Genomic DNA, 27,922 nt, shown 5'->3' on the forward strand with positions numbered 1-27,922 from the left:
TTTTGAGCTAAAATTTTCAAATCTGAAACCCACCAAACCCACAAAAACATTTTGCAACACCGGTGAAGGGTTATTCCGGAAAACTTATCTAGGGTAAAAACTAGATTTAATTTTCAAAAGATCAAATGTTTTCATAAAGATCAAATTTCCTTAAGGATCTAAATTTTCATAGTCATGTGGGACTGTAAACCACATCGTTACTACCATTGTTCATACCGCTGTATAGAAATCACTGATGTACAAAGTGTGAAGAATAAAGAAGTGATTCTAGTATTTTTATTTCAAGACTATATTGCTTGAAGACAAGCAACGCTCAAGTGTGGGAATATTTGATAATGCTAAAAACGAACATATATTTCATAACATTATCCCTCAAGAAAGACAAGCTTTTAGTTGAAATTGTTCTATTTACAAGCAATATTCGTTTAAATAATAAAAGGTGAAGACAAAAGACAGATTCGACGAATTGAAGACGCAAACGACCAAAAAGCTCAAAAGTACAAAGTACAATCAAAGTGGTTCAAATTATAGATGAGAAACGTCTCAAGATTACAAGAGTACAAGTCGCAAAACGCAAAATACAAGATATTAAATTGTACGCAAGGACGTTCGAAAATCCGGAACCGGGACCAAAGTCAACTCTCAACGCTCGACGCAACGGACTAAAAATTATGAGTCAACTATGCACAAGAATATAATATAATATTTAAATAATTATATAAATTATTTATATATTATATATATTTAAAAATAACGTCGACAAGCTTGAAAACAAAATTATGTGAGCTGGTACCTACCTCCATGCGATCGCATGGCCTGTAGGCATATTATCCATGCGATCGCATGGGCCACTTTTTGTGGCCACATGCCTATAAATTTCGCAGTTGGTGATCGAATAACATATCTTTTCCATCTATCTCCCTATCTCACTCGTATATATATATATATATATATATATATATATATATATATATATATATATATATATATATATATATATATATATTATTTTAATTTTAATTTTAATTTTAAATTCTAATTATAAGGGTATGTTAGCGAATGTTGTAAGGGTGTAAGTCGAAATTCTGTCCGTGTAACGCTACGCTATTTTTAATCATTGTAAGTTATGTTCAACCTTTTTAAATTAATGTCTCGTAGCTAAGTTATTATTATGCTTATTTAATGCCGAAGTAATCGTGATGTTGGGCTAAATATTAAAATTCGGTAATTGGGCTTTGTACCATAATTGGGGTTTGGATAAAAGAACGACACTTGTAGAAATTAGACTATGGGCTATTAATGGACTTTATATTAACTAAATGATACCTCGTTAATTTAATATATAGACTTATAATTTTACGTATTTATATATAACCACATACGCTTGACTCGGTATGGTGGGCGGGATATCTATAAATACCAATAATTGTTCATTTTACCGGACACGGAACTGAATTAATAGTTAATAGACTTGTTGAAACAGGGGTGGATTACATTCAAGGGTAATTGGTGTAATTGTTAACAAAGTAGTAAAACCTTGGACTACACGCAGGCGATAACCTGGTGTATTCATTAAACAAAGTATTAAGACCTTGTTACAATTCGAATCCCCAATTAGTTGGAATATTTGACTTCGGGAATAAGAATAATTTGACGAAGACTCTCGCACTTTATGATTATGACTGATGGACTATTATGGACAAATCCGTATCGACATATCGAATAATCCAGGACAAAGGACAATTAACCCATAGGAATAAACTAAAAACAACATGATTATGGAAGTTTAAATAAGCATAATTTATATATTTCATATTTAATTGCACTTTTAATTATAGCACTTTTATTTATTGTCATTTTATTTAATTTTATTTTTAATTATTGTACTCTTTAATTATCGCAATTTTATTTTATTGCACTTTTATTTATCGCAATTTCATTATCGTTATTTACTTTACGCTTTAAATTAAGTTATATTTATTTTTAATATTTTACATTAGGTTTTAACTGCGACTAAAGTTTTAAAAATCGACAAACCGGTCATTAAACGGTAAAAACCCCCTTTTTATAATAATAATACTACTTATATATATTTTTGTATTTTTACAATTATAAGTTAAAAATATAGCGTTAAGCTTGGCTAAAGATCCCTGTGGAAAGAACCGGACTTACTAAAAACTACACTACTGTACGATTAGGTACACTGCCTATAAGTGTTATAGCAAGGTTTAGGTATATCCACTCTATAAATAAATAAATCACTTGTGTAAAATTGTATCGTATTTAATAGTATTTCCTTGTAAAAATTAATAGTATTTTATACCCCTTCGCTTTAACATCAAGTTATAAAAATTATGAACATAATTTTTTTGGTGACTAATGGAATTAATCAACAAATTAAATCGTATATGTATATAATTCGGCTAAACTAATTAAATACATATAAATACATTAATATTATATTGTTACTATTATTATAAAACATCAAAATAATACTTATAATAACTAATTAATTCATTTCCCTATTATACATACATATACTTTATTAATTCATAAAATACAATAATATATATAATAATAAACCTAAACTTATATACACTTAAATAAATAATAAAGATAATCGAATTATTAATACGATAACAATAAACTTATTAATATCATATTATTAATACATAAACATGTCGTATTTCTATACGCACATAATGGGTGAAGGTTATGATCAAAAGATAACGTATCACTTATACGAACTCACCGCTATTTACCGTAAAGTGGATGATGTCTAGGTTGCCATAATGGGAATAAGGTTTTGGATTAAACGAAAGGTTGTAGACTTATAGTCCAACTGAAAGTTCCTGACCCCCGGTTACATCTGGTCATCCCGACTTACTTAATAGCAACGAAGTTTGGACAAAGTTGTACAACGTCTTAATGTGGAGGATTATAACCCAAACTTTCTAAAACTATAAACCTGCTTTAAATGGAAACTTTTCAAAAGTAGAAACTCTTACTGTAAATTGTCACTATTAATATAATCCTTATATTAATAAACATACTTTTTGTCTGTTAGAACATAACTGACTAAACGTTATATCTCTAGGTTGAGATCTCCGTTACTTACTTCCGTCATTTATTTTCTTTGTGGATTATCTTCAACTGCTATTTAAGGTGAACTTCATAGCCCCACTTTTTACTGTTTCATAACTGTTTTACAACTTTTGGGGTGAGACACATGCTTGCTTTATAACTGTTTTACGCTTAGACACAAGTACTAAATTGTTAACTATGCTGTCATGCTTTGATTCATGCTAAATCCCTACCGTAATATCGTTAATTGCTATGTTTAAATACAAACTTAATTATTATGAGTAGGCCTATTGAGAGTAACGTCTCTAACCATTCGACCGTTGATCTTTGGTTACATAATAATGATTTTACGACACTGACAGTACAAGGTGTCACAGGGTAAATTTTGTTTAGTAGCGATATTACAAACTGCAGCAACACTTTTAGATTGATATTTCTATATCAATCAACTTTAAACTAAATCTTGTGATCTATCATTATTTTCAAAATCATTGTTTATGATAAACCTATGAACTCACCAACCTTTTGGCTGACACTTTTAAGCATGTTTTGTCTCAGGTACTTGTATATTATGCTTCCGCTGTAGAACTTTGATGTACTTAGAAGTCAAGCCATGCACTGGGACCAGAGTTAACATCTGCGTCAATGTCGATTTTGACGGGGTGTTACAATTAAACATGGTTTTCTTTGTGAGAAATTTACTGAAATAAGCAATTTTCAATCGTCTCTCACAATTAAGCCTTGTCAGGGGGCTTTTTTCAACAGTTATTAAACATTTCATCTAAGCTCTAGGCGTATTAGGCATAATTCATTTTAACCAATTAAAACGAATCACGTGTCCAAATTATATCCGCATAATTTTTTTCAACTTTTTATCATGTTTCGCATAACCTAACTTTTTAAATGAGAAATTTACCGAAATAAGCACTTTCAACCCTCTCACAAATAAGCATTGTGATGAGTCTTTTCTCAATACTAAAAAAACATTTCACCCAAGCTCTAGGCGTAATTTATTTTAACCAATTAAAACAAACCACGTGCCCAAAATATACCCGCCTAGTTGTTTTCAATTATTTAAAATATTTCGCCTAACATAATCTTTTTAGGCGTATTAAGCGGATTTGTTTAGGCGGGTTAGGCGTATTCATAAAAACCAATTAAAGCCTGTCACATGTATTTTGAGTTTTCGCCTAACCTACATTTTTCAGGCGTATATTCATGACGTACGTGGTGAGGGGTAGTTGTTCGACGTAGATGGTGGTTACGATGATTGTTGGCCGTAGATGGTGGGTACGGTGGTTGTTGTCCGACCTCCTGAGAAAATAGGTGAGTGCGGTGGCTTAGGTGGAAACTTAAAATACACGTGGCAGTTTTAATTGATTTTTATGTATACATCTAACCCGCCTAAACAAATCTGCCTAATACGCCTAAAAAGGTTAGGTTAGGCGAAATATTTAAAAATTGGAAAAAAACTATGCGGATATATTTTAGACACGTGGTTCATTTTAATTGCTTAAAAGAAATTACGTCTAATATGCCTAGAGGTTAAATGAAAGGTTAAACGAAGTGTTTGTCTAGGGTTGAGAAAAGCCCCCTAACAATGTTTATTTGTGAGAGAAAGGGTTGAGATTATTTTACGGAGTAGTAAATTTCTCTTACTCTCTTTGTTTTTGGTGTAAAAACTGTCCATGTTACTGTATTGCATGAATGATTTTTATCAAGATCAAAGGGTAAATGCAGAAGAAAACAATACACATGATATAAAGGAAAATAATATAAATCTATAGATGTATATGTATTTGAAAAGTATGCACGAGGAAGCCCCTTCCTTTAAAGGATCATAGTTGACCAGGTTACAAATTTTGACCTAGAAATCGTCAAGTAAACACAAAATTATTTAATAAGAAATATTCGTCATTCAATTTCTATATTTCCCCTAACACTTTGATGCAATACAAGTTTTTATTTTATATTGTCAATCAATCAATGATCATATATGATATGATACTCAGAAATCAAATCTCTTTATTGATCATCATTTCCGTTATTTTACTTACAACAGAAACACTCTCGATTGTTTGAATATTACATATTACATATTACATATTACAATACTATTTCCATATCCATTTTTTTCTGTTTACTTTAACAAAATCTTCATTATTTCTAAAATAAACAAACTAACAGAAAAAAGTTAGTTGTATTTTTCCTACAGCTAACCCACGAACAAAGAATCACTATTACTAGTCCCACGACTACCTTTTTTAAGATATTTTCTATATTTCATTTTCCAACTTTATTTTAAAAAATCTTTTCTTTTATTTTTATTCCGAATATCAAAAAAAAAAAAAATATTGACAATAAACTCAAAATTAAATTCTAGGGTTTCAAAATCCTTTCACCTTTCTGTAACTCCCAAATTATTTTCCACTGTTATCTCAATCAAATTCCCCAATTTTGCACATTAAAATTTCCGCCAAATTTGTCGATCTTATTGGCCAAAAGTTCGTCGCTGGTCATGTGCTTGGACTGAGCACCTAATTTCTACGATTCAATCGTTTCAGGTAACGTAAATTCATCAATTTAGCTAACGAATTTTAATTACTTATTCGTAATTGTAACTGATTTTCGGTTACGTGAAGAAATTGTGATCGTGTTTGCCCTAAATTTCGTAGCTACAATTTTTCGTGCGATTAAATTGTTTATCCTGATCGTGATTGTGTAGACCTAGATTCGTGAATGAACATTTGGTACAATAAATATGGAATTTGAAAGTGAGCCGGCTACTGTAGTTAAATGGTGTGATTGTGGATGTGATTGTTGTACTGCTAAACTCGATGATTCCAGTGCCTGGCTTCGTACGGTGAAGCGAAAACTTGACGAACGAGATGCCGAAGACGCGTTGTTCATACCTGGTCTTTCAGATCGTGATGTTGCACGTGTCGATATTGGAAATGAATGCGCCGCGTTACGCGAGATGGTCAACAGTCAACAACAAACGATTCAAGATCTGTCGATTGAATTGGACGAAGAAAGAAACGCAGCTTCCTCAGCTGCTAATGAAGCTATGTCGATGATCTTGCGGTTACAGAGCGAGAAAGCTGAAGTTCAGATGGAAGCTCGACAGTTTAAGCGGTTTTCTGAAGAGAGGATGGCTCATGATCAGCAGGAGATTATGGCGTTGGAGGATTGTCTTTATAAGAGGGAACAGACTATTGAAGCGCTGACTTATGAAGTACATGCATATAAACACAGGATGTTGAGTTTTGGTCTTACTGAATCTGAAGCAGATGGAGATAACGGTGGATTAAAACGGAATGATAGTGAAAACGGATTTGAATTCCCTGCCTACAATTACCCTCCTTTGAAATGTAACTTGATTGAACATCATGCTTCTGATCGAGATCTTGATGATGAGACGGTTGATGTCGTGAAGTATCCTTTTGACGAATCCCCTCGTGATTTGAAAGATATAGAGGAAAGGATTAATCAGTTGGAGGGAAGTCCTAGGCACAGTCCAGTGTACGAGAAGGTCATTATTGGTAATTCACCACGAAAGTCATCATCTTATGGTAGTAAAGAAGATTTGGTCTCTGATATGAAGAAGGTAGATAGTGTATCAGAATTTGGAGATGACATGAGTGACAGGATATATACCGTTGACTCGATTCATAATCTGGCATCTTTTAATAGTGATCCTAAAGCTAATCGTGGTGCATATGATGATTTTAAGGATAATGATATTGGGGGTTCAGAGGTTAAGAAGTTGTACGCAAGGCTTCATGCATTGGAAGCAGATAGGGAATCAATGAAGCAGGCACTTATGTCCATGCGAACTGATAAAGCACAATTGGTATTGTTGAAGGAAATAGCTCAGCATTTGTATAAAGATATGTCGCCACCGAGCAGTATGCCTGTTAAGAAGCCGTCAGTTTTTCAGAAATTCTCGTTTATTGTGCTGTTCAAGGTAATGGCAATTTTACTCTTCTATATTGGTTTGCAGTAACTAAATTGCTTATGATCCTCTTTATATCTGTTGCTCATATGTTGCCTGTAGGGATGCACGTTCGGTTGGTATACAATTTATGTGGATTTATTCGGTTTTCACAAATATTTTTGAACACCAATAGCCTAACCAAATATGTCTAAACCAAGCCAATTCAATTAAACAAGAAATCGGTTTTGGTTAAACCAAATTCATATTCATAGATGAAAAAGTGTGTAGTGAGGTTGTTAAATTGACATACATGTCAAGTATGAAGTCTAAGAAAATTGTTAATAATTGATAAACAAAATCTACTGTTAAAATGAAATCAAACCAATAAACACATCTAATTCAAACAAGAACAAATCAAACAAAGATATAATATATATACTATAATTAAATTGCAGTTTCTGTTTTTCGGGTTAAAACCAAAATTTTATTTTTGAACCCGACTCCAATCCAAAATCTGTTAATATTTTCGGGTGAAACCAAAACTAAATTAGCCACCCCATTTCGCCCAAATCATTTTGGTTCGGTTGGTTTTGTGGGTGAAACCGTTTAATTAACACCCCTAGTTCCATGTATATCTTTTAGGTCACCATTTTAAAGAGTAGTTGACGGTTCATATATTTATCACAAACATCTTGTTTGATCAGCTGAGATCGATTTGTTTGCTCAATACTAGTAGATGGGTCTGGCAGTAGCTCCGTTTACTGTCGAAAATTCTGTACTTTCAGCATAATTATTATATTATGAGATGGCATAATTTTCTCTTTTTGAAGAGTTAGGTTTTACTTTGCCACGTATACTATTCGCGTCTTACCTTCATCTAAAAACTTGTAACTATCAATCAAATTTTAATACAAACCTATCTTTTCGGGTTTTGGTAAAAGATGCTTGTCATTGATTCTTTCGTTATCTTTTTGGGATCTTCAAGTTTTGTTGATATGAACTTAAGGTCTAGTGTTTATAGCAGTTTATATAAAGATGGTATCTGTTTACTGCTGTATTCTCGGCACACTTTTACTTATATGATTCTATTGACTTTGGTCAGTGGCTCGCTTCATTTCTGTTATGGAGAAAGAGTACACGTCGAAGCAAGTAAGTTCATCATCTTATTCATATAGTAGTTCTATTATCATTATCATTTTATTTAAACAAGTTTCCTATTTGGTCAAAACCGTAACTTGTTCTCCTCTTTTTCTCAGATATACATTTGGTATGTCTGCTAGTAATGCGGGCTTAAGGATGCTGGTAAATAAGGGCCCACAGGTGGGGCAATGGAGGTGTCTTTCAAGAACCCGATTCTTGAAATATTGATCTTGCTCATCAATTTGGACTTTCAAACTGGTTTGAACATCTACATCACACTGTTCCACTTATTAGATTTTTCTATATAGTTTTTTCTATTAATTCCTTCTGGTGAACAATCCGGGTGCCAGGAAAGTGTGTATTGTTTTCTATTTGTTGAAGTTTGATTGGTTTTCCAATTGATTGTCATGAAAAATATGGATACATATATAGTTGTATGAGATTGATGGATTGTAAGTTTTTTTTTTTTTACCTCAGACGCTTGAATGTAAAGTGGCTATCTGCAAGTGAAAATGCTTTATTGCTTTGTATATAATTATATTATTATAATAGTCTTGTGGGTTCTAAATTGTAGTTTGGAAGAAGGGGCTTTGTATATTTGCTTTATTTCCATTTATTTGTTGATTGATCTTAGTATATGTATCTTGATAGCTTTTAGTCCTTTGATGGATCTTCAATACTGAAATTCATTTTTAAAAGTCAGTTCTTTTCAATATAACGCTACGAACAAATACAATTAAACAACATATTGTATCGGTCTTGATACAATATATGTTGAGATAGTAAAAAATCTATCTTCTATATATATATATATATATATATATATATATATATATATATATATATATATATATATATATATATATATATATATATATATAATAGGATCAAGAGGGAAGTAACCATTCAGGGGAAGCAAATTTTTTTTTTTTTTTCGTTTTTTGAAAAAACTTTGTTCACGAACATTATAGATGAGATGAAAATATGTACATTTAGTATAGACACTTTGTGATAAATGTTTTTATTTTGGCGGGAAAACGCTCGAAGAAGTAATATATAACAATTATCGTGTTTTTCGAGCGTATTTTGAGGTTTTAGCTATTGGAGTTTAGATATTAGGGTTTAGATATTAGGGTTTATAGGGTTTAGATATTAGGGTTTAGAAATTTAGGGTTTAGGGTTTAGATTTAGGGTTTAGATTTAGGATTTAGATTGAGTTTTTAACACGAACGGTTTAGAGTTTAGGGTTTAGGGTTTAGGGTTTGATGTTTTGGGTTTATGGAATAAACCCAAAACACCAAACCAAAAACCCTAAACTCTAAATCGGGCTAAATTTTACTTCACAAAACATGAAGAAAAAAAACGTTCATATTCTTCACGAACAATATTATCTTGAATGTTATTTTTGTCGATCGTTTTCCCGCTTAAATAATAACATTCATCACGAAGTGTCTCTTCTAAATGTTCATATTTTCGTGTGATCTTGATGCCGGAAAAAAAAAATTCAAAAAAAACGAAAAAAAAAATTTGCTTCCCCCGATTGGTTACTTCCCCATATATATATATATATATATATATATATATATATATATATATATATATATATATATATATATATATATATATATATATATATATATATATATATATATATAGTAACTAGTGAAATGACCCGTGAAACCACGGGTTTGTTTAAACGAAACAGTTTAATGATATATTTTAGGTATTAAGTGAACGTAAATGTTAAAATTATTTAGTTTAATGACCCGTGGAACTACAGAGTCCGACTAAGAAACTCGTAAGCTGAACATTTAATCAAACACCTGAAATGATATTAAACAATCCACATCCAATTATAAAAGATAATATTGATTGTCATTTTATTTTATAAGTTTAAATTAAAATATAAATTTATAATTTATTTCCTTCTGCCTAGCTTTTATACCTTCTCGTACTCAATTTAAAATAATTAATTAAAATAATTCAAAATTATTTAATTTTAATAATTAAAATAATTATTAATAATTATTAATAATAATAATTAATTAATAATATTTAATAATAATAATTAGTTAATAAGATTTAATTTTAATTCAAAATTATTTAAATTAATGACATCACTATGCTTAGATTTTTTTCTTTTTATTTTTAATTTTTTCTTAACAAAGAAATTAGCCTAATAATGACATCGTTATTTTAGGATTTTAATAGAAACTATAGATTGAGTCCTAGAATCATAAGTATGGTGTATTAAATACGGTTAACTCAATAAAATTTATTCATGTAATTTAATATATATATATATATATATATATATATATAGTAATTGAGTCCTAGAATCATAAGTATGGTGTATTAAATACGGTTAACTCAATAAAATTTATCCATGTAATTTAATAGACGCGTAAAATAGGTTAAAAATTATTATGGTAAAAAGGTAAAAAAAAAAGAAAGATCATATTAAATAAACGTCATAAATAAATTTTAATTAATTAATTAACAATAAATATATAAACCTTTCATCTTCTAAGTAACGTAAGTTATCTTTTTTAGCCTATAAATATGTCATCTCTATTTCATTTTTCCATATCAATCATACAAAAGAGCACACTATATTACTAATGCTGTATTCTCGATTTTTTATAAGATGAAAAGAAGAAGAAATGTCCGAATATATATATATATATATATATATATATATATATATATATATATATATATATATATATATATATATATATATATATATATATATATGTTTGTTTTTTTGTAGGTATTGAAGATACGTCAATTTCAAAATATTGTAAACTGCGAACAAGGAAAGAAGAAACGTGATTGACTCTATGTTGGATCGATTCATTCGAAGATCTATTTTTAATGTTATTATTATGATATTATGATTGTTATATTGTATATTTGTATAATTTATATGATTAATAATTAAGATTATGATTACTATTATGATTATAAATATAATTCATAATTATAATTATGAGTATGATTACAATTATTATTTTTATTATTATTACATTTTAGTTATAATACATATAACTATATGATTATTATAGGTGTAACATTTTTATACATGTAAATATATAGATAATGTTTATTTAATTAATTTATATAAATAATTATATATATATATATATATATATATATATATATATATATATATATATATATATTATGACTATAATTCATAATTATAATTATGAATATGATTACGATTATGATTTAATAATAATAATATTTTTTTTATTATTGTTACTTTTTTGTTATAATTTGCATAAGTATTATTATTATTATAGATGTAATAATTTTTTATCCATGTAAATATATAGATCATGTTAATTTAATTGATTTCCATAAATAATCACACACACACACACACACACACACACACACACACACACACATATATATATATATATATATATATATATATATATATATATATATATATATATATATATATATATATATATATATATATATATATATGCAACGATAACTATCAATGTAAACATGAAAAATGAAAAGTTTGAAACTATTGTTATTATTTATGTCATAGTTTAATTTTAAATTTATGGCAAAATTATGATAAGAAAAATGAAAAGAATGAAACTAATCATATAATTTATGACATATAAAATATACTTATTATGAATGAATGTTTATAACTAAAGTTAAATTAAGGAAAATAAAAAAATAACACCTATTGAAAAGTTTATAAGGTTTACTACTTTTAGTGGTGTTACATATCTTTATTATAGTAGTTAATAAATAATTATTAATTGTATATCAATTGTTATTCAATGTTATAAACCTCCAAATTTATTCTATTCACGAGTTTTATATTATGTGTTGTAGTAATGCGTAATGGTTCATGTTTATATCTAGAAGTTTTTTATGAACTCCAATTATTAGAGCATCCGGTGTGGAGGGGCGATTCCCGGCGTCGGAATCCGATTTCGGCCTAACCGACGGTCACTCGACACCCGACCGGCGTCGCTTCGGCGTTTCGAAGACCAAAGTCGTGCAGACGACGGTGTATCTAAACATTAAGTGGGGCCCAAATTTCAAATTTTCGACCGTTTGAGTGTTTTTATATATTCATTTTTGGGTTTGTTTGTATTTTAATCTGTATTAATTTTCAAGCAAAATCGATAACAGAGACAAAAAGAAGAAAAGGTCGGTGTTAGTTCATTCTAATGGAAGCTGGATGAGTTGCAAGGAAGAAGAATATAAATGAGTGAAGGAGATTACTTGTGAACCCACCCAATTACTCGGTATTACATACATCATCTTATTTCAAATTTTCAATTTAAACCTTGTAGTTGCTTACATGTTCATTATAGCCTCACCATTTTAATTTTATTACTCATATGAAATATTCATACAATTATATTTAATAATGTGTTACTTTATTAATTATATTTGATATTTGATAATGTGTTAAAAATATATAAGAAAATGTATAAATAAAAAATTGGTGGACCCTCTCTTCTCTCTCCAAGACACTGAACTGACAATCTTTCCAATTCCCCTGTTTTTCACCAATGTCAGTTTACAATGTCAGTCCAGTCAGCGTCCAGTCATCAGCAAGACACTGAACTAACACTGAACTGACGTGTCACCACACCCAGTGCTCTTATGTATCTACTTATTGTCACATATGAAATTATAAAGAGAGACCTTCAAAAATTTAATGGTAAATTGTAAAGGTAATATATGTTTTAATATTATAAATCTTACTACAATATGGAAGTCTTATAATGTATTTTGGCATTATTTGTTAAATCATTTAACCACCTTTAGTAAACTTTTGTTTATATATAGTTTCATGGTTAGTACATATGTCCCGAATGTGCAGATTTTCATAGTGGCAAACAAAATATATGCACAAAATTCTACTTGACCACTTGAATAATGGGACCAACATCAACTTTCACTTCAAGGTTAATATGTATTCAATCAACTCCCGTCATGGCTCTAACCATTCGGAACATGAATTTCAAAATATTGAAATTTGAGACAAGTCGTGCAACGCACGGGCATTGCCTTCTAGTAAATTAATAATAATGTGACATTGAGTTAGTCTTTAGTGTCAACAGGGGCGGAGCCAGGATTTTGAGTTAGAGGTGGCGTACATATATAACTAAGTTGTACACATGCGAAAAACACGACCTAAAATGTAACAACTTACATTAAATACATGAAACCTAATATCGATATAGTTATTCTTAAAATCATGTATTCGTTGTAATAATTTCAACCTTTCTGGTATTTTATTTGGTTATTTTGATAAGATAAAGTTCATAATTTCAATTATATTTTTTAATGAAAAATGATCAAAATGATGTATATTTTAGAATATAACAAAATAAATATTATATGCATATATAAAGATATTCAATCTCGTACAATATGAAATAGGAGTAGATAGTTAATCAGTTTTTTTTGTAAAAATATTAAAATACAAAAAAATAAATATAAAAAATTACTATATATATAAAAATACATACCAATAATACTTTTTTTTAAACAGAAAATAAAATAAATATAACTAGCGAGAAGCTAGAAAAAATTACAAAGCGTTCATGGGATTACATAACCACACGTTCCAATTTAAACTACCCTTATACCGTCTAGAGTACAACCAATTAAAGCTTAAAGCTATAATACTATTGATAATGCTAAAAACGAACATACATTTCATAGCATTATTCCCCAAGAAATACAAGCTTTTAGTTGCAATTGTTCTATTTACAAGTGATATTCGTTTAAATATTAAAAGGTGAAGACAAAAGACAGATTCGACGAATTGAAGACGCAAACGACCAAAAAGCTCAAAAGTATAAAATACAATCAAAGAGGTTCCAATTATTGATAAGAAACGTCTCGAAATTATAAGAGTACAAGATTCAAAACGCAAAGTACAAGATATTAAATTGTACGCAAGGACGTTCGAAAATTCGGAACCGGGACCAGAGTCAACTCTCAACGCTCGACGTAACGGACTAAAAATTACAAGTCAACTATGCACATGAATATAATATAATATATAAATAATTCTTAAAAATTATATATATATTATATTAATATTTAAAATCGTCGGCAAGAAAGAAGCCAAAGCTGTTGAGCTGGAATTTCAAACTCCGCGACTCGCGGAGTTTGAAGTCAAAAAAATGCCGCGAGTCGCGGAGTTCCCCTGGACTCAATTCCCTATAAAAGCAAACGCAGTTTGATCGCAAAATCCATCCATAATTCAATCTCTCTCTATATATGTATACGTAAATATATTTATATTTTAATTTTAATTTTAATTATAATTCTAATAATAAGGGTATGTTAGCGAATGTTGTAAGGGTGTAAGTCAAAATTCTGTCCATGTAACACTACGCTATTTTTAATCATTGTAAGTTATGTTCAACCTTTTTAATTTAATGTCTCGTAGCTAAGTTATTATTATGCTTATTTAATCCGAAGTAATCATGATGTTGGGCTAATTACTAAAATTGGGTAATTGGGCTTTGTACCATAATTGGGGTTTGGATAAAAGAACGACACTTGTGAAAATTAGACTATGGGCTATTAATGAGTTTTATATTAACTAGACAATACCTTGTTAATTTAATATACAAACTTATAATTCGACGTATTTATATATAACCACATACGCTTGACTGGGTACGGTGGGCGGGATATTTATAAATACCAATAATTATTCATTTTACCGGACACGGAACTGGATTAATAGTTAATAGACTTGTTGAAACAGGGGTGAATTACATTCAAGGGTAATTGGTGTAATTGTTAACAAAGTAGTAAAACCTTGGTTTACACTCAGTCGATAACCTGGTGTATTCATTAAACAAAATATTAAAACCTTGTTACAATTCGAATCCCCAATTAGTTGGAATATTTGACTTCGGGAATAAGAATAATTTGACGAAGGCTTTCGCTCTTTATATTTATGACTGATGGACTATTATGGACAAATCCGTATGGACATATTAAATAATCCAGGACAAAGGACAATTAACCCATGGGCAAAAAACTAAAATCAACACGTCAAACATCATGATTACGGAAGTTTAAATAAGCATAATTCTTTTATTTCATATTTAATTTCCTTTATTTTATATTTAATTGCAAATCTAATTATCGCATTTTTATTGTTATTGTATTTAATTGCACTTTTAATTATCGTACTTTTTAATTATTGCAAGTTTATTTTATCGCACTTTTATTATTCGCAATTTCATTATCGTTATTTACTTTACGCTTTAAATTAAGTCTTTTATTTATATTTTACATTTGGTTTTAACTGCGACTAAAGTTTTAAAATCGACAAACCGGTCATTAAACGGTAAAAACCCACCTTTATAATAATAATATTACTTATATATATATTTGTATTTTTATAAAATAAAACTAATATAGCGTTAAGCTTTGTTTAAAAGATTCCCTGTGGATCGAACCGGACTTACTAAAACTATACTACTGTACGATTAGGTACACTGCCTATAAGTGTTGTAGCAAAGTTTAAGTATATCCATTTAATAAATAAATAAATATCTTGTGTAAAATTGTATCGTATTTAATAGTATTTCCTTGTAAAATATAAAGCTATTTTATATACACCTCGCATAACATCAAGTTATTTTTGGCGCCGCTGCCGGGGAATAATCTAGCTTAAAAGCCGAAAGCGCAACGCTAATAATAAAAAAAAAGATTTTTATTTTTAGTTTACTTTTATTAAAATTCACTGTTGTAAAAATACGTTTTTAATTATTCAAAAATATAAAAAGAAAACAAAAATTTATATATTTTTTTTAAGATTTTGTTAAATATTTAAGTTTTATAAAGTTTCTTTATTTTTATTTTATAAAAATATAAGTTTTATTTAAATATTTTTATTTAAAACATATAAAAAAAACTGAAAAAAAATTAATTAATAAATATATAAATCTAGTTTTAAGATTTTTATTATAAAGTATTTCTATTTTTATTTTAGTTTTTAAAACATAAATTTTTATTTAGTTTTTATAAATATTTTATTTAAATATTTAAACAGAAAATATATATAAAAAAAAAAGTAAAACGAAACCTGTCGAAACCAGCCTGTCATCTGAATTTTCATATCCCGCGACTCGCGGAGTTTGAGGAAGAAAATACCGCAACTCGCGGAGCCTCCCTGACACACGTGACAGAACCCTAATTTCGCATTAATTACGGATTTTATTATTATTTATTTATTATTATTAACCCTAATTACTTAATTATTATTATAATTAGTTTAAGTTTTTAAATTAAATTGTATTTTAAATTTTAATTAGTTTTATTATATATAAAAATTAATAGTTTTATAAAATAAATAATATAAAAATAATATTTTTATAAAAATTGTACTTTTTATAACTTTTTGTATATTTTTATATTTTGTCCATTTTTTAATTATTTTAGCGTAATATTTGTATTTTTCGCTCGTATTTAGTTTTAAGATATAGTTTTTGCCATAGTTATTTTTATTTCTAGATTTTTAGGCCTTGCCGTAAAATTCCTTAAGTGCTTTTTCTTTAGAATAAGATTTAGGTGCTTTAGAATTTTGCGACACCTTTTTAAGTTTTAGTATCTTTTTAAGTTATTGTCATTTGGAATATAGTTTTTCTTGTCAGCTTTAATATTTTTAGACACCTTTTAACTATGTATCAATTATCATTCCAATTAGTAATCTCAATTTGCGATTATAATTTTAAGTTAGTAATATTAATAAGGTTGGGTTAGTCGAGTGTTTTTAAGTTCTATAAGTTACTCTTTTTCTTTCTTATTTTTATTTTTCAATCTTTTTCCGACACGCTCTTTTTCTTTCTTATTTCTCGCTATTCTAGTTTTGGGACATAGATTTTTATTCTACTTCTTATCTAAATTTCTTAAAATTACGAAAATTTATTTTAAGTGGTTAAATTGATAGACATCAAAATTTTCTGGTTCGTAGTAATAGTTGGATTTGTACGTGGACCGGGTTATTGGAGCCAAACAGTCCTCAATTATATTGAGACCAAACGAATCCTGCCCCTCTGCTGCATCTTTTGGCTATTCGAAACGTGGGCAAAATCAGAAAAGTCTATTGATTGGATAACTTATATAATTTTTCTTTCTTTTTAAAAAAAACTAATAGGATATTCAGTGAATGCACCGAGCAAGACGTTCACCACCTTTTGTACGTTCACCACCTGTAACTAGATAAAGACATTTAGCAAAAATTACCGCCGTTGATTTTTCTTTAGAATCGTCATCCAGTCGACCAAGTACTCCAGTTCAAATTTCCGATAATCCATTTTTTGAACCCGACCTCACAATTGAGAATCCGGAGAATATTCAGGGACGATTCATAGATCCTGAACCACTAAACTTTCCTCCGGAACCACCAATCATTCAAACAGAGATTGTTGAGGAACGAACCATTAAATCAGAATCCTTTAGTGATTCCGATTCAACAAATTCAATTATGGAGAATCTAGAACCTTTAAGTATGGAAGACCGAATGAGAGCTAAACGCACTGGCCAAGGTCACGCAATTACTCATCCAGACATTAATGCGCCAGATTATGAAATCAAAGGACAAATTCTACACATGGTGACTAATCAATGCCAATTTAGTGGTGCGTCGAAGGAAGATCCAAATGAATATCTACGTACCTTTAATAGGATCTGCACACTATTTAAAATCCGAGAAGTTGAGGATGAACAGATATATCTCATGTTATTTCCCTGGACTTTAAAGGGAGAAGCCAAAGATTGGTTGGAATCGTTACCTGAAGGGGCGATTTATACATGAGACGTTTTAGTTGAAAAATTTCTTAAACAATTATTTCCTGCATCTAAAGCCGTAAGACTTCAAGGAGAAATTGTTACGTTTACACAGAAGCCGAATGAAACTCTATATGAGGCGTGGACAAGATTTGAAAAGTTATTAAGAGGATGTCCGCAACATGGTTTAGACACCTGTCAAATAGTACAAATATTCTACCAAGGATGCGACATCACTACAAGAAAAGACATCGATATAGCAGCTGGTGGTTCTATTATGAAGAAAACAGAAACTGATGCTTACAAAATTATTGATAACACTGCTTCCCACTCACATGAGTGGCACCAAGAAAAAGATATCGTTAGATCATCTAAAGCAGCTAGAGCCGATTCTAGCCATGACTTAGATTCCATTTCCGCAAAGATAGATGCTGTCGAGAGACGAATGGAAAAGATGACTAAGGATATTCACTCAATACGAATTAGTTGTGAGCAGTGTGGAGGACCACATTTGACAAAAGATTGTCTCAGTATTGAATTAACAATGGAACAAAGAGAGAATATTTCATACATAAACCAAAGGCCTGGAAATAATTATCAGAATAATTATCAACCGCCAAGACCGATCTACAATCAAAACCAGAATTATAACAGAAATATTCCATACAACAACCAACAAGGTCCTAGCAATCAACAAGTATCCAATAATACTTACAACCAGCAAAGACCTAATTTTCAAAACAAACCACCACAACCCGATGATAAAAAGCCGAATTTAGAAGATATGATGACGAAGCTAGTTGAAACTCAAACGCAGTTTTTCACATCTCAAAAACAAACTAATGAACAAAATGCTCAAGCATTTAGAAATCAACAAGCTTCTATTCAAAATCTGGAACAAGAAGTAAGTAACCTAGCAAGGTTAATAGGTGAAAGAAAACCGGGAAGTCTACCAAGTGATACAAATGCTAACCCCCGGAATGAAACAGCTAAAGCTATTACCACAAGAAGTGGTACAACACTTAAACCACCTGAAATACCTGTAACTTCTGATGAAGCTATTCCTACTCCACAAGAACCACAACCTGATCAAGATAAGGAAAAAGAACCGGTAGTTGAGAAGGTTAATGAAGATAACACAGTTAAGGCTAAACCTTATGTTAAACCATACCAACCACCACTTCCTTACCCGAGTAAAATGAAGAAAGAGAAACTTGAAGCCGAGCAATCCAAATTCTTGGATATGTTTAAACAGATAAATGTAAATCTTCCTTTCATTGATGCGATTTCAGGAATGCCTAGATATGCTAAATTCTTGAAAGATCTAATCTCAAATAGAAAGAAAATGGAAGAACTCTCGGCTGTTACTATGAATGCTAATTGTTCAGCAGTGCTGTTGAATAAGATACCAGAAAAACTATCTGATCCAGGAAGTTTCACAATTCCATGTTTTCTGGGTAGTCTTAGTTCAATAGAAGCATTGGCAGACTTAGGTGCTAGTATAAATTTAATGTCGTATTCACTATACACTAAACTAGACCTTGGAGAATTGAAACCAACCAGAATAAGTATACAACTAGCCGATCGATCAATAAAATATCCTAGAGGGATAATGGAGAATATGCTAGTTAAAGTTGGTACTTTAGTATTTTCAGTAGATTTTGTTGTTCTGGACATGGAAGAAGATTCTCAAGTTCCTCTCATATTAGGAAGACCATTCTTAAACACGGCTAAAGCAATGATAGACGTGTTTGGTAAGAAACTGACCCTAAGTATAGAGGACGAGAGTGTTACCTTTTCAGTTGATAGAGCAATGCAACAACCACAATCTGCAGATGATACATGTTATTATATTCAAACTATAGATGCACATGCAGAATTGTTAGAAGAATTTCCAGAATTACAAGGAACGGGAGAATGTTCTTTAGGAGAAGGAACAGAACAAATTGATGAAGCTGAAATGTTAGCTACACTTATAGCTAATGGATATGAACCAACAACAGAAGAAATTCAAATGCTAAAAGAAGAAGACAGATATCGATATAAATCATCGATAGAAGAACCACCGAAATTAGAGTTAAAGCCACTTCCAAACCATTTGGAATACGCTTATTTACATGGTGAATCTGAATTACCTGTAATAATATCGTCTTCTCTTACTGAAAATGAGAAATCACAACTCATTTCTGTGTTGAAAGCTCATAAACCAGCCATTGCATGGAAGATTCATGATATTAAAGGAATAAGTCCTTCGTATTGCACACATAAAATCCTTATGGAAGAAGGTCATAAAACGTATGTGCAACGCCAACGAAGACTAAATCCTAATATGCAAGATGTAGTTAAGAAAGAAATTATTAAACTACTAGATGCAGGTTTAATTTATCCAATTTCTGATAGTCCATGGGTAAGCCCAGTTCAATGCGTACCTAAGAAGGGTGGCATGACTGTCATTACAAATGAGAACAATGAGCTTATTCCTACTAGGACTGTAACAGGATGGCGTGTGTGTATTGATTATATAAAATTAAATGACGCCACCAGAAAAGATCACTTTCCCTTACCTTTCATTGATCAAATGTTGGAAAGATTAGCCGGAAATAGTTACTATTATTTTCTTGATGGATTTTCCGGATATTTTCAAATTCCAATAGCACCCAAAGATCAAGATAAAACCACATTCACGTGCCCTTATGGTACTTTTGCTTACAAACGCATGCCATTTGGACTTTGCAACGCCCCTGCAACCTTTCAAAGGTGTATGATGGCGATTTTTCACGACATGATAGAAAAATGCATGGAAGTTTTCATGGATGACTTTTCAGTCTTCGGTGATACATTTGAAACATGTCTAGCTAATCTTGAACGAATGCTGATTAGATGCGAACAATCAAATCTAGTTCTTAATTGGGAGAAATGCCATTTCATGGTTAAAGAAGGCATCGTTCTTGGTCATAAAATTTCAAAAGAAGGAATTGAAGTGGATAGAGCTAAAGTAGATATAATTGCTAAACTTCCACATCCCACCAATGTTAGAGGAGTTAGGAGTTTTCTAGGGCATGCCGGTTTTTACCGACGTTTCATAAAAGATTTTTCTAAAATTGCTACTCCTATGAATAAACTCCTAGAAAAGGATGCTCCATTCATCTTTTCAGATGAATGCATCAAATCTTTTAATATTCTTAAAGAGAAACTTACTAATGCGCCGATCATGATAACACCAAATTGAAATCTACCATTCGAACTAATGTGTGATGCAAGTGATTTTGCAATGGGAGCCGTTTTAGGACAAAGGATTGAAAAACGATTTCAACCTATATATTATGCTAGTAAGACGTTACAAGGAGCACAAACGAATTACACAACTACTGAAAAAGAACTCCTTGCTATTGTCTTTGCTTTTGACAAATTTCGTTCATATCTCGTTCTAGCTAAAACGGTGGTCTATACCGACCATTCTGCTCTTAGATACCTATTTTCGAAACAAGATGCCAAACCAAGATTAATCCGTTGGATCTTACTCTTACGAGAGTTCGATATTGAAATCCGAGATAAAAGAGGAGCAGAAAATCTCGCCGCTGATCATCTTTCTCGTCTTGAAAATCCCGAATTAGAAGTTCTAAATGAATCGGCCATACAAGACAACTTTCCTGATGAATATCTATTGAAGATAGATTATAATGAAATTCCATGGTTTGCAGACTATGCAAACTATTTAGTATGTGGATTCCTTGAAAAAGGATTATCGTACCAAAAACGAAAGAAATTCTTTAGTGATATAAAACACTATTTTTGGGAAGATCCACATCTGTTTAAAAGTTATCCCGATGGAATAATACGCCGATGTGTATTCGGAGATGAAGCTAGTAAAATTTTAAAACATTGTCACACAGGACCAACAGGAGGGCATTATGGGCCTCAACTAACAGCAAGAAAAGTTTACGATGCTGGCTTCTATTGGCCTACAATTTACAAAGACGCACACCTTCTTTGCAAATCCTGTGATGCTTGTCAAAGGGCCGGAAAAATAAGTCAACGTGATGAAATGCCACAAAATGTCATCCAAGTATGTGAAGTATTTGACATTTGGGGTATTGACTTTATGGGTCCATTTCCAAAATCTCATAATAATCTCTATATTCTCGTAGCCATTGATTATGTATCTAAATGGGTGGAAGCACAAGCTCTCCCAACTAATGATGCACGAGTTGTAGTCAACTTTTTAAAACGTCTTTTTGCAAGGTTTGGAACACCGAAAGCTTTAATAAGTGATCGGGGAACTCATTTCTGTAATAATCAACTTGAGAAAGTTCTTAAAAGATATGGAGTAACTCATAAAATCTCCACTGCATATCATCCACAAACAAGTGGACAAGTTGAAAATACCAACCGAGCTTTAAAACGTATTCGAGAGAAAACCGTAGGATCAAATCCGAAGGAATGGTCCATTAAATTGGAGGATGCACTCTGGGCTTTTAGAACAGCCTACAAAACTCCAATTGGAACCACACCTTTTAGACTTGTTTATGGAAAAGCATGTCATCTTCCAGTAGAAATTGAACACAAAGCATTTTGGGCTTTGAAGACATGTGATCTTGATTTACATGAAGCTGGACGTCTACGATTAAGTCAACTAAACGAATTAGAAGAATTAAGACATGAAGCATACGAAAATTCGTTAATCTATAAAGAAAGAATGAAGAAATGGCATGATAAAAGAATCAAAAGTTCAAATGAATTTAAAGAAGGAGACAGAGTTCTTCTTTTCAATTCACGATTCAAGCTATTTCCTGGAAAATTGAAATCAAGATGGTCTGGACCATTCATAGTCAAAAGAGTTTTCCCATACGGAACGATAGAATTAATAAATTCAAATGGGATTGAATTTAAAGTTAATGGTCACAGAGTTAAACATTACATACATGGTCCGATGGAAGTTGACAATGAAGTTAATCATAATTTCACCACCAAAGAAAACCTTCAAAATGAAAACATAAATATGTTATCAACAACATATGAAAAATCAAAATTAGAATATAAGGAGGATTCAAATTTGAGTGATGAAGAAGAATTCTTATACAAACCTCCCATTCCAAGAAACGAAGAAAAATGTGAACAAGAAATTCAAATAGAAGTGAAAGAACCAAGGAAAGAACACACGAAAAAGGTTTACAAACCAACTCGACTTACTAAAGCAGGAGACCCGAGTGAATTTATCATTTCTTGCTTGCTTAATGATGGTGATGTATATAATGGACTCGCAGATTTAGGAGCAAGTGCAAATATTATGCCTCTTTCCTTATACAAAAGATTAGGCATGGGTAAATTAAACCAACCAAAATAGGTGTTCAATCATTTGACCAAACCATTAAACACCCGGTTGGAATAGCAAATAATTTACTTGTTAACGTGGGAAGTTTGACCTTTGTTGCAAACTTCATAGTGATTAATATGGAGGAAAACCTTGATATTCCTCTAATTCTAGGTCGCCCATTTTTAGCAACCACCGAGGCATTCATTGATGTAAGAGAAGGTAGAATGACACTTAGGGATGGTGATACATCGATCACCTTTGTGAACCGAAAGTTTAGATCTCCACAAACCAAAACTGTTAGACCAATAAAAACGCATAAGTGTGGGGAAGATAAAGAAACACTTAATGATGATCCAATCACAAAGAATGCCGTTGATGATACGAAATTAGATGAACCCATTTTTAACAGTTCAACGAAGAAACTTTATAAACGGATTCACGATGCTAAGATTAAAGGAAACTTTAAGTTATATAACCGATTAATATCCAATTTATCGTCAAAATAAAAGGAGATGTTAGTTGAATTTGTGAAAGTTACGGAGGAAATCAACAAATGGATTGAAGTAAAAGTCAAAGATATACAAGTTGTTGATGATTCAATTGAAAATAATGTTAATCACAATTTCAACTAAGTATAGGGAAGTTTATGTATTTCTGTTAGAGTTAGATTTTCTGTTTTCGTGTAGTTCTCGAAAATGGAACCCGAATGGTCTTTCCCTAGCAGACCCTAAAGAACTAGTCTTCTAACCCCATTCTGAATTTTTATTTTTTTAGGTTTTTACGAAATGAAGACTTCCTGTGAACTAAACCATGGTCTAATGCTACACGCTTTGATCACTAAACGTAATAATGACACACTTCCGAGTGAAATAGTATCAGTAATCAGAGAAAGATTAGACGGAGTAAGAAAAGAATCCAGATGCGAAGATAATAAGTTACAATTTGGTAAAGGAAAATCAAAATCCGCAGCAAAAAAGAAGAGCACGACACCTAGAAAGATGTCACAAATGCGGAAAATGGTCACATGGAGGTAAATGTTCAAATAATCAAACCTATTCAAACACCGAATTTGTTAATTTATGCAGAGACGGACCGTTCATATGTTTAGAAGAAAAAACACTGAATGCTCGAGGTTACGCCTATGTAGCCATGGAAAACCAATTAAACCGACTATCTTATGAATGGTATAGATCATATAACTAAGAATACTATCTCACAGGTAAGTCTGTACAGTTTTTTTTATTTTTATTTTTATTTTTATTTTTATTTTTAACCTTTTGATAATAAACGCTAATTTGTTCGCTATAAAGTATTAAATTGGTATTGAATAAAATTAGGTTTGGCGACCGAAATTATTGATATCATACAAAAATTTATTACATCACTGCGAAATTTAACGTTTATTCTTAAGGTATAAATATCTTTAATCAATCAACCTAAAATATTTCAAAAATTCGTCATGAGTTAAATTAGGTCTTGGAACCGAAATTACTTTACCGAAAAGAGGGGCGCATATTTTTGATAATATTTGATTGATTAAAGTGGGATAAAAGTCAAAAAGATTTTTAATTTTATTTTTACCATGTTTTTAAAATTAATATATAAATCTTAAATTAATATTGTAAACTTTGTAAAATCAATATATTTAAAATTGTAAATATTTGAAAAATTAATATAAGTTTGGTGTGAATTTTTAATTTTTAAAATATGAATTTTTAATTTTATGCATTTCAAATTTTAAGTTTAGTGTGAATTTTTAATATTAATTTTGAATTTTATGTATTTTTAATTTAAGTTGGTGTGAATTTAAAAACAGAAATTTACTTTATCTCATTAAGTTAAAAATATGATTTTTAAAATTCGTCGTAAGTTGAAGACTAGGTCTTTGAACCGAAATTGCTTTACCCGAGGGAGGGACGAGAACTTTTATTATCATTATTTTTAATCTTATTGAATTAAAGTATGCCAAAAACATTAAAAAAAAACCCAAAAATCTTAGCTTTTAAAACAATCGCTACAAAAAGACAAATTTTAAAATTTTGTCGAAGGACGGACTAGGACATCGATCCGAAACGACCTCATCCTAAATAACAAGGGAAACAAAATTTTAAAATTAATTATTTAATTGTTTTAATTAGTATAAGATGTGTAAAAAAAAAATACAAACTCCGCGACTCGCGGAGTTTGAAGGGTCAAACACCGCGACTCGCGGAGGGACCAAAACCCAGAAAAAAATAAAAACGTAATCAGATCAGTATCCTCACACCACAACACAAATACTGCGAAAATAAAACCCGAAAAAACCCGAAAAAGACCTCCCAAATTCACAATTTTTCACCGTTAATCATCAAATCTTTTACTAAAATCATGTTGAGAAGGATGCTATCAAGGAATTACTCAAGAAAAACGGTAAATTTCTACACCTGAACACCATTTAATCCAAAAATTAGTGTTCTTGAGCAATTTTATACCCAATTTGATTTTGATGCTTTTTAGTGTAATTATGCTTAAATTGTTTATGTATTATGCTTGTATAACCTAGATTGATGCTATTTAATATGATTAGAAGCCTTAAACTTCAAATTTTGAGTAATCTAGGGTTTGTGTTCTTGAGCAAATTTGGGGCTTTTTGATATAAATAGGTTATGGCCGATTTTTGTCATGAATTGTTGCTAAATTAAGTAGTGTAACATATTTAGGTAGTTAAATGATCCAAAATTTGAGCCTAAACATGATTTTGAGAATTAAAGTGGACTTTTTCAAGTCTAAAATTCATGAACTTGATTTTTGAGAGATAATGCCATTTGAAACTTGTTTAATTGCTAGTAATGATTATTTTGACATGTTATTTGAGTTGAATGCTTATGAACTTGGCGAACATTTTCGTATATGCTTATTTGAAAAAGTGTAGATTTGATGAAAATATGAAAATGAGCTTAAGTTTGATATAAATTGATCATGTCATTGTAATTATTTTGATTGATGATTTTGCTGACACTAATGCATATTTGGATGCACAAAAATTGTGTTTGATGTGTTTTGCAGACTGAAAGGGGTAAATCTTCATCCCAAGCTTGCAATGCTCCTGCTGAGAATACGGAACAACAGGAGGTGGATAACTACTACAAACAAGATATACCTCATCCAGTCATGACATTTTCTGATATGAACTTGGAAGATTTGCACCCGAACCTGAGATTTGACAGACTTTGGATAGATTATCCAAAATACCAAAGGGGTTTGCATACTCTTCATTCTAAAGCTGTTGAAGTACCTAGGGTCATAGAATGGGGACCATTAGAAGCTGTAGAATTGGCCGGGCCAATTAGGGAATTACTTGCACATAGGTATGGTAATTCTACTTTTAACGATTGGGTACGGTTATTCAACATGCGTAGACCTGTATATAAAGTATGGTGTGAAGAATTGTTGTGTAGTATAGAATTAAATGATCGAGTAGCTAGTTTAACCGATCGATCTTTTATTAGATTTTTGTTAGGAAGTTCGATGAACCACATGTCTTTACTAGACATGACTCAGGCTTTACGTATATATACGCCTGAGGAGTTAGCATCTGCCGATTGTAGAGGGTTGATACTAAAAGATAGACGAAAATTTTGATACACATGGTGTATGGAGTCAAATGACTAGCCATCACCGATTTAAAGGGGGAAATCACTCTTATTTGGATATAGATAGAGCAGAGTTAAGAGTAATTCATAGGTTTTTAGCTAATTCGATTACACAAAGAGGTAAGAACAAAGAAAAGGTAAATGAACAGGATTTATTTTACCACATGTGTATTCGAGACCCACAAAGCGCTGTAAGTATACCTTATTGTGTGGGTTATTATTTATCAGCTATGGTTAGGGGAATGAGACCGCATAGCATAATAGGAGGTGGTATATTTATTACTTTGATTGCTGAATATCTCGGTGTGGATATAAGTCGGGGGAGATTACTAATCGAAGAACCAGAACCCCGAGATACAATAGGTTTAAATTTATACCATGGTGCGAAAGTTTTGAAGAGGCGAAATAACGCCGCAGCACGATATAATGGTAGACATCCACAGGTTGAGAGAAACCAACAGCAAGGTAATGTAGGAGGGGGAAATGAAATGGCAGAAATGCAAAGGTTTATAGCTTCACAAGAGTATAAAAATGCTAGACATAGAGCATTTGAAGATTGGCAAGTTCATCAAAACCAAATCATAGCTTATTGCCAACATATAGGTAGAAACTATATTACTACTCCATCGCCCATATTCCCTCCCTGGTCTATAGAGATCCAACCACCGTATCCTACGTATAACCCAGCCGAAACATTTTATAGCACCTATGGTTATGCATGGAACCCCTACTGGTATCAGTATCATCCCTAGTCTACTTAATTTTATTTATTTTGTAATTTGTAATGTTGATACGTTTAATACTTATGTTAATATTGTAATAGTTTTTATAATTTTCTAACTTTTATTCTTAGATTTCAATAATTTTTGAATGTGGGGTAATATACCAAACTTCAAAAATATGTATATATGTTTGCAGTTTATCTTATGTACACAACAGGGTAAAACAACTCATTTTCAAAGACTGGCATTAAGTTCAGCAAAAGCAACTAATTTTGAC

At 30.8% G+C, this 27,922-nt stretch overlaps 1 protein-coding gene and 1 non-coding gene across 6 annotated transcripts; one reads left to right on the forward strand and one right to left on the reverse strand.

Annotated features, from left to right (window-relative positions):
• The first annotated feature begins 5,431 nt into the window (after positions 1-5,431).
• Positions 5,432-8,710, forward strand: LOC139896124 (myosin-binding protein 7-like). Of its 5 annotated transcripts, none has more exons than XM_071878712.1 (4): positions 5,432-5,648; positions 5,816-7,051; positions 8,124-8,166; positions 8,278-8,710. In XM_071878712.1, the coding sequence occupies exons 2-4, from the start codon at positions 5,846-5,848 to the stop codon at positions 8,313-8,315; spliced, it is 1,287 nt and encodes a 428-aa protein (XP_071734813.1). In that variant the 5' UTR covers positions 5,432-5,648; positions 5,816-5,845; the 3' UTR covers positions 8,316-8,710. The 5 variants fall into 5 exon arrangements, with proteins under 5 accessions (XP_071734813.1, XP_071734814.1, XP_071734811.1 ...); XM_071878710.1 differs by having other exon boundaries at positions 5,433-5,648; positions 5,727-7,051; positions 8,124-8,170; XM_071878711.1 differs by having other exon boundaries at positions 5,433-5,648; positions 5,810-7,051; positions 8,124-8,170.
• Positions 8,711-18,059: 9,349 nt separating this feature from the next.
• LOC139903414 (small nucleolar RNA R71) lies at positions 18,060-18,166 on the reverse strand. The gene has a single exon (XR_011778234.1). It is a non-coding gene; the product is annotated as a small nucleolar RNA R71 (small nucleolar RNA).
• Between the last annotated feature and the right edge of the window lie 9,756 nt (positions 18,167-27,922).

This window comes from Rutidosis leptorrhynchoides, chromosome 3 (assembly GCF_046630445.1).
Source record: "Rutidosis leptorrhynchoides isolate AG116_Rl617_1_P2 chromosome 3, CSIRO_AGI_Rlap_v1, whole genome shotgun sequence".
Lineage (NCBI taxonomy): Eukaryota > Viridiplantae > Streptophyta > Magnoliopsida > Asterales > Asteraceae > Rutidosis > Rutidosis leptorrhynchoides.

What these genes read in the sequence shown, in the direction of transcription:
- LOC139896124 (XM_071878710.1), top strand. Translation starts at nt 5,846, where the DNA reads ATGGAATTTGAAAGTGAGCCGGCTACTGTAGTTAAATGGTGTGATTGT. An exon ending in CGTTTATTGTGCTGTTCAAG is followed by an intron (nt 7,052 to 8,123) that starts GTAATGGCAATT and finishes GACTTTGGTCAG; the next exon opens with TGGCTCGCTTCATTTCTGTT. An exon ending in AAGAGTACACGTCGAAGCAA is followed by an intron (nt 8,171 to 8,277) that starts GTAAGTTCATCA and finishes TCTTTTTCTCAG; the next exon opens with ATATACATTTGGTATGTCTG.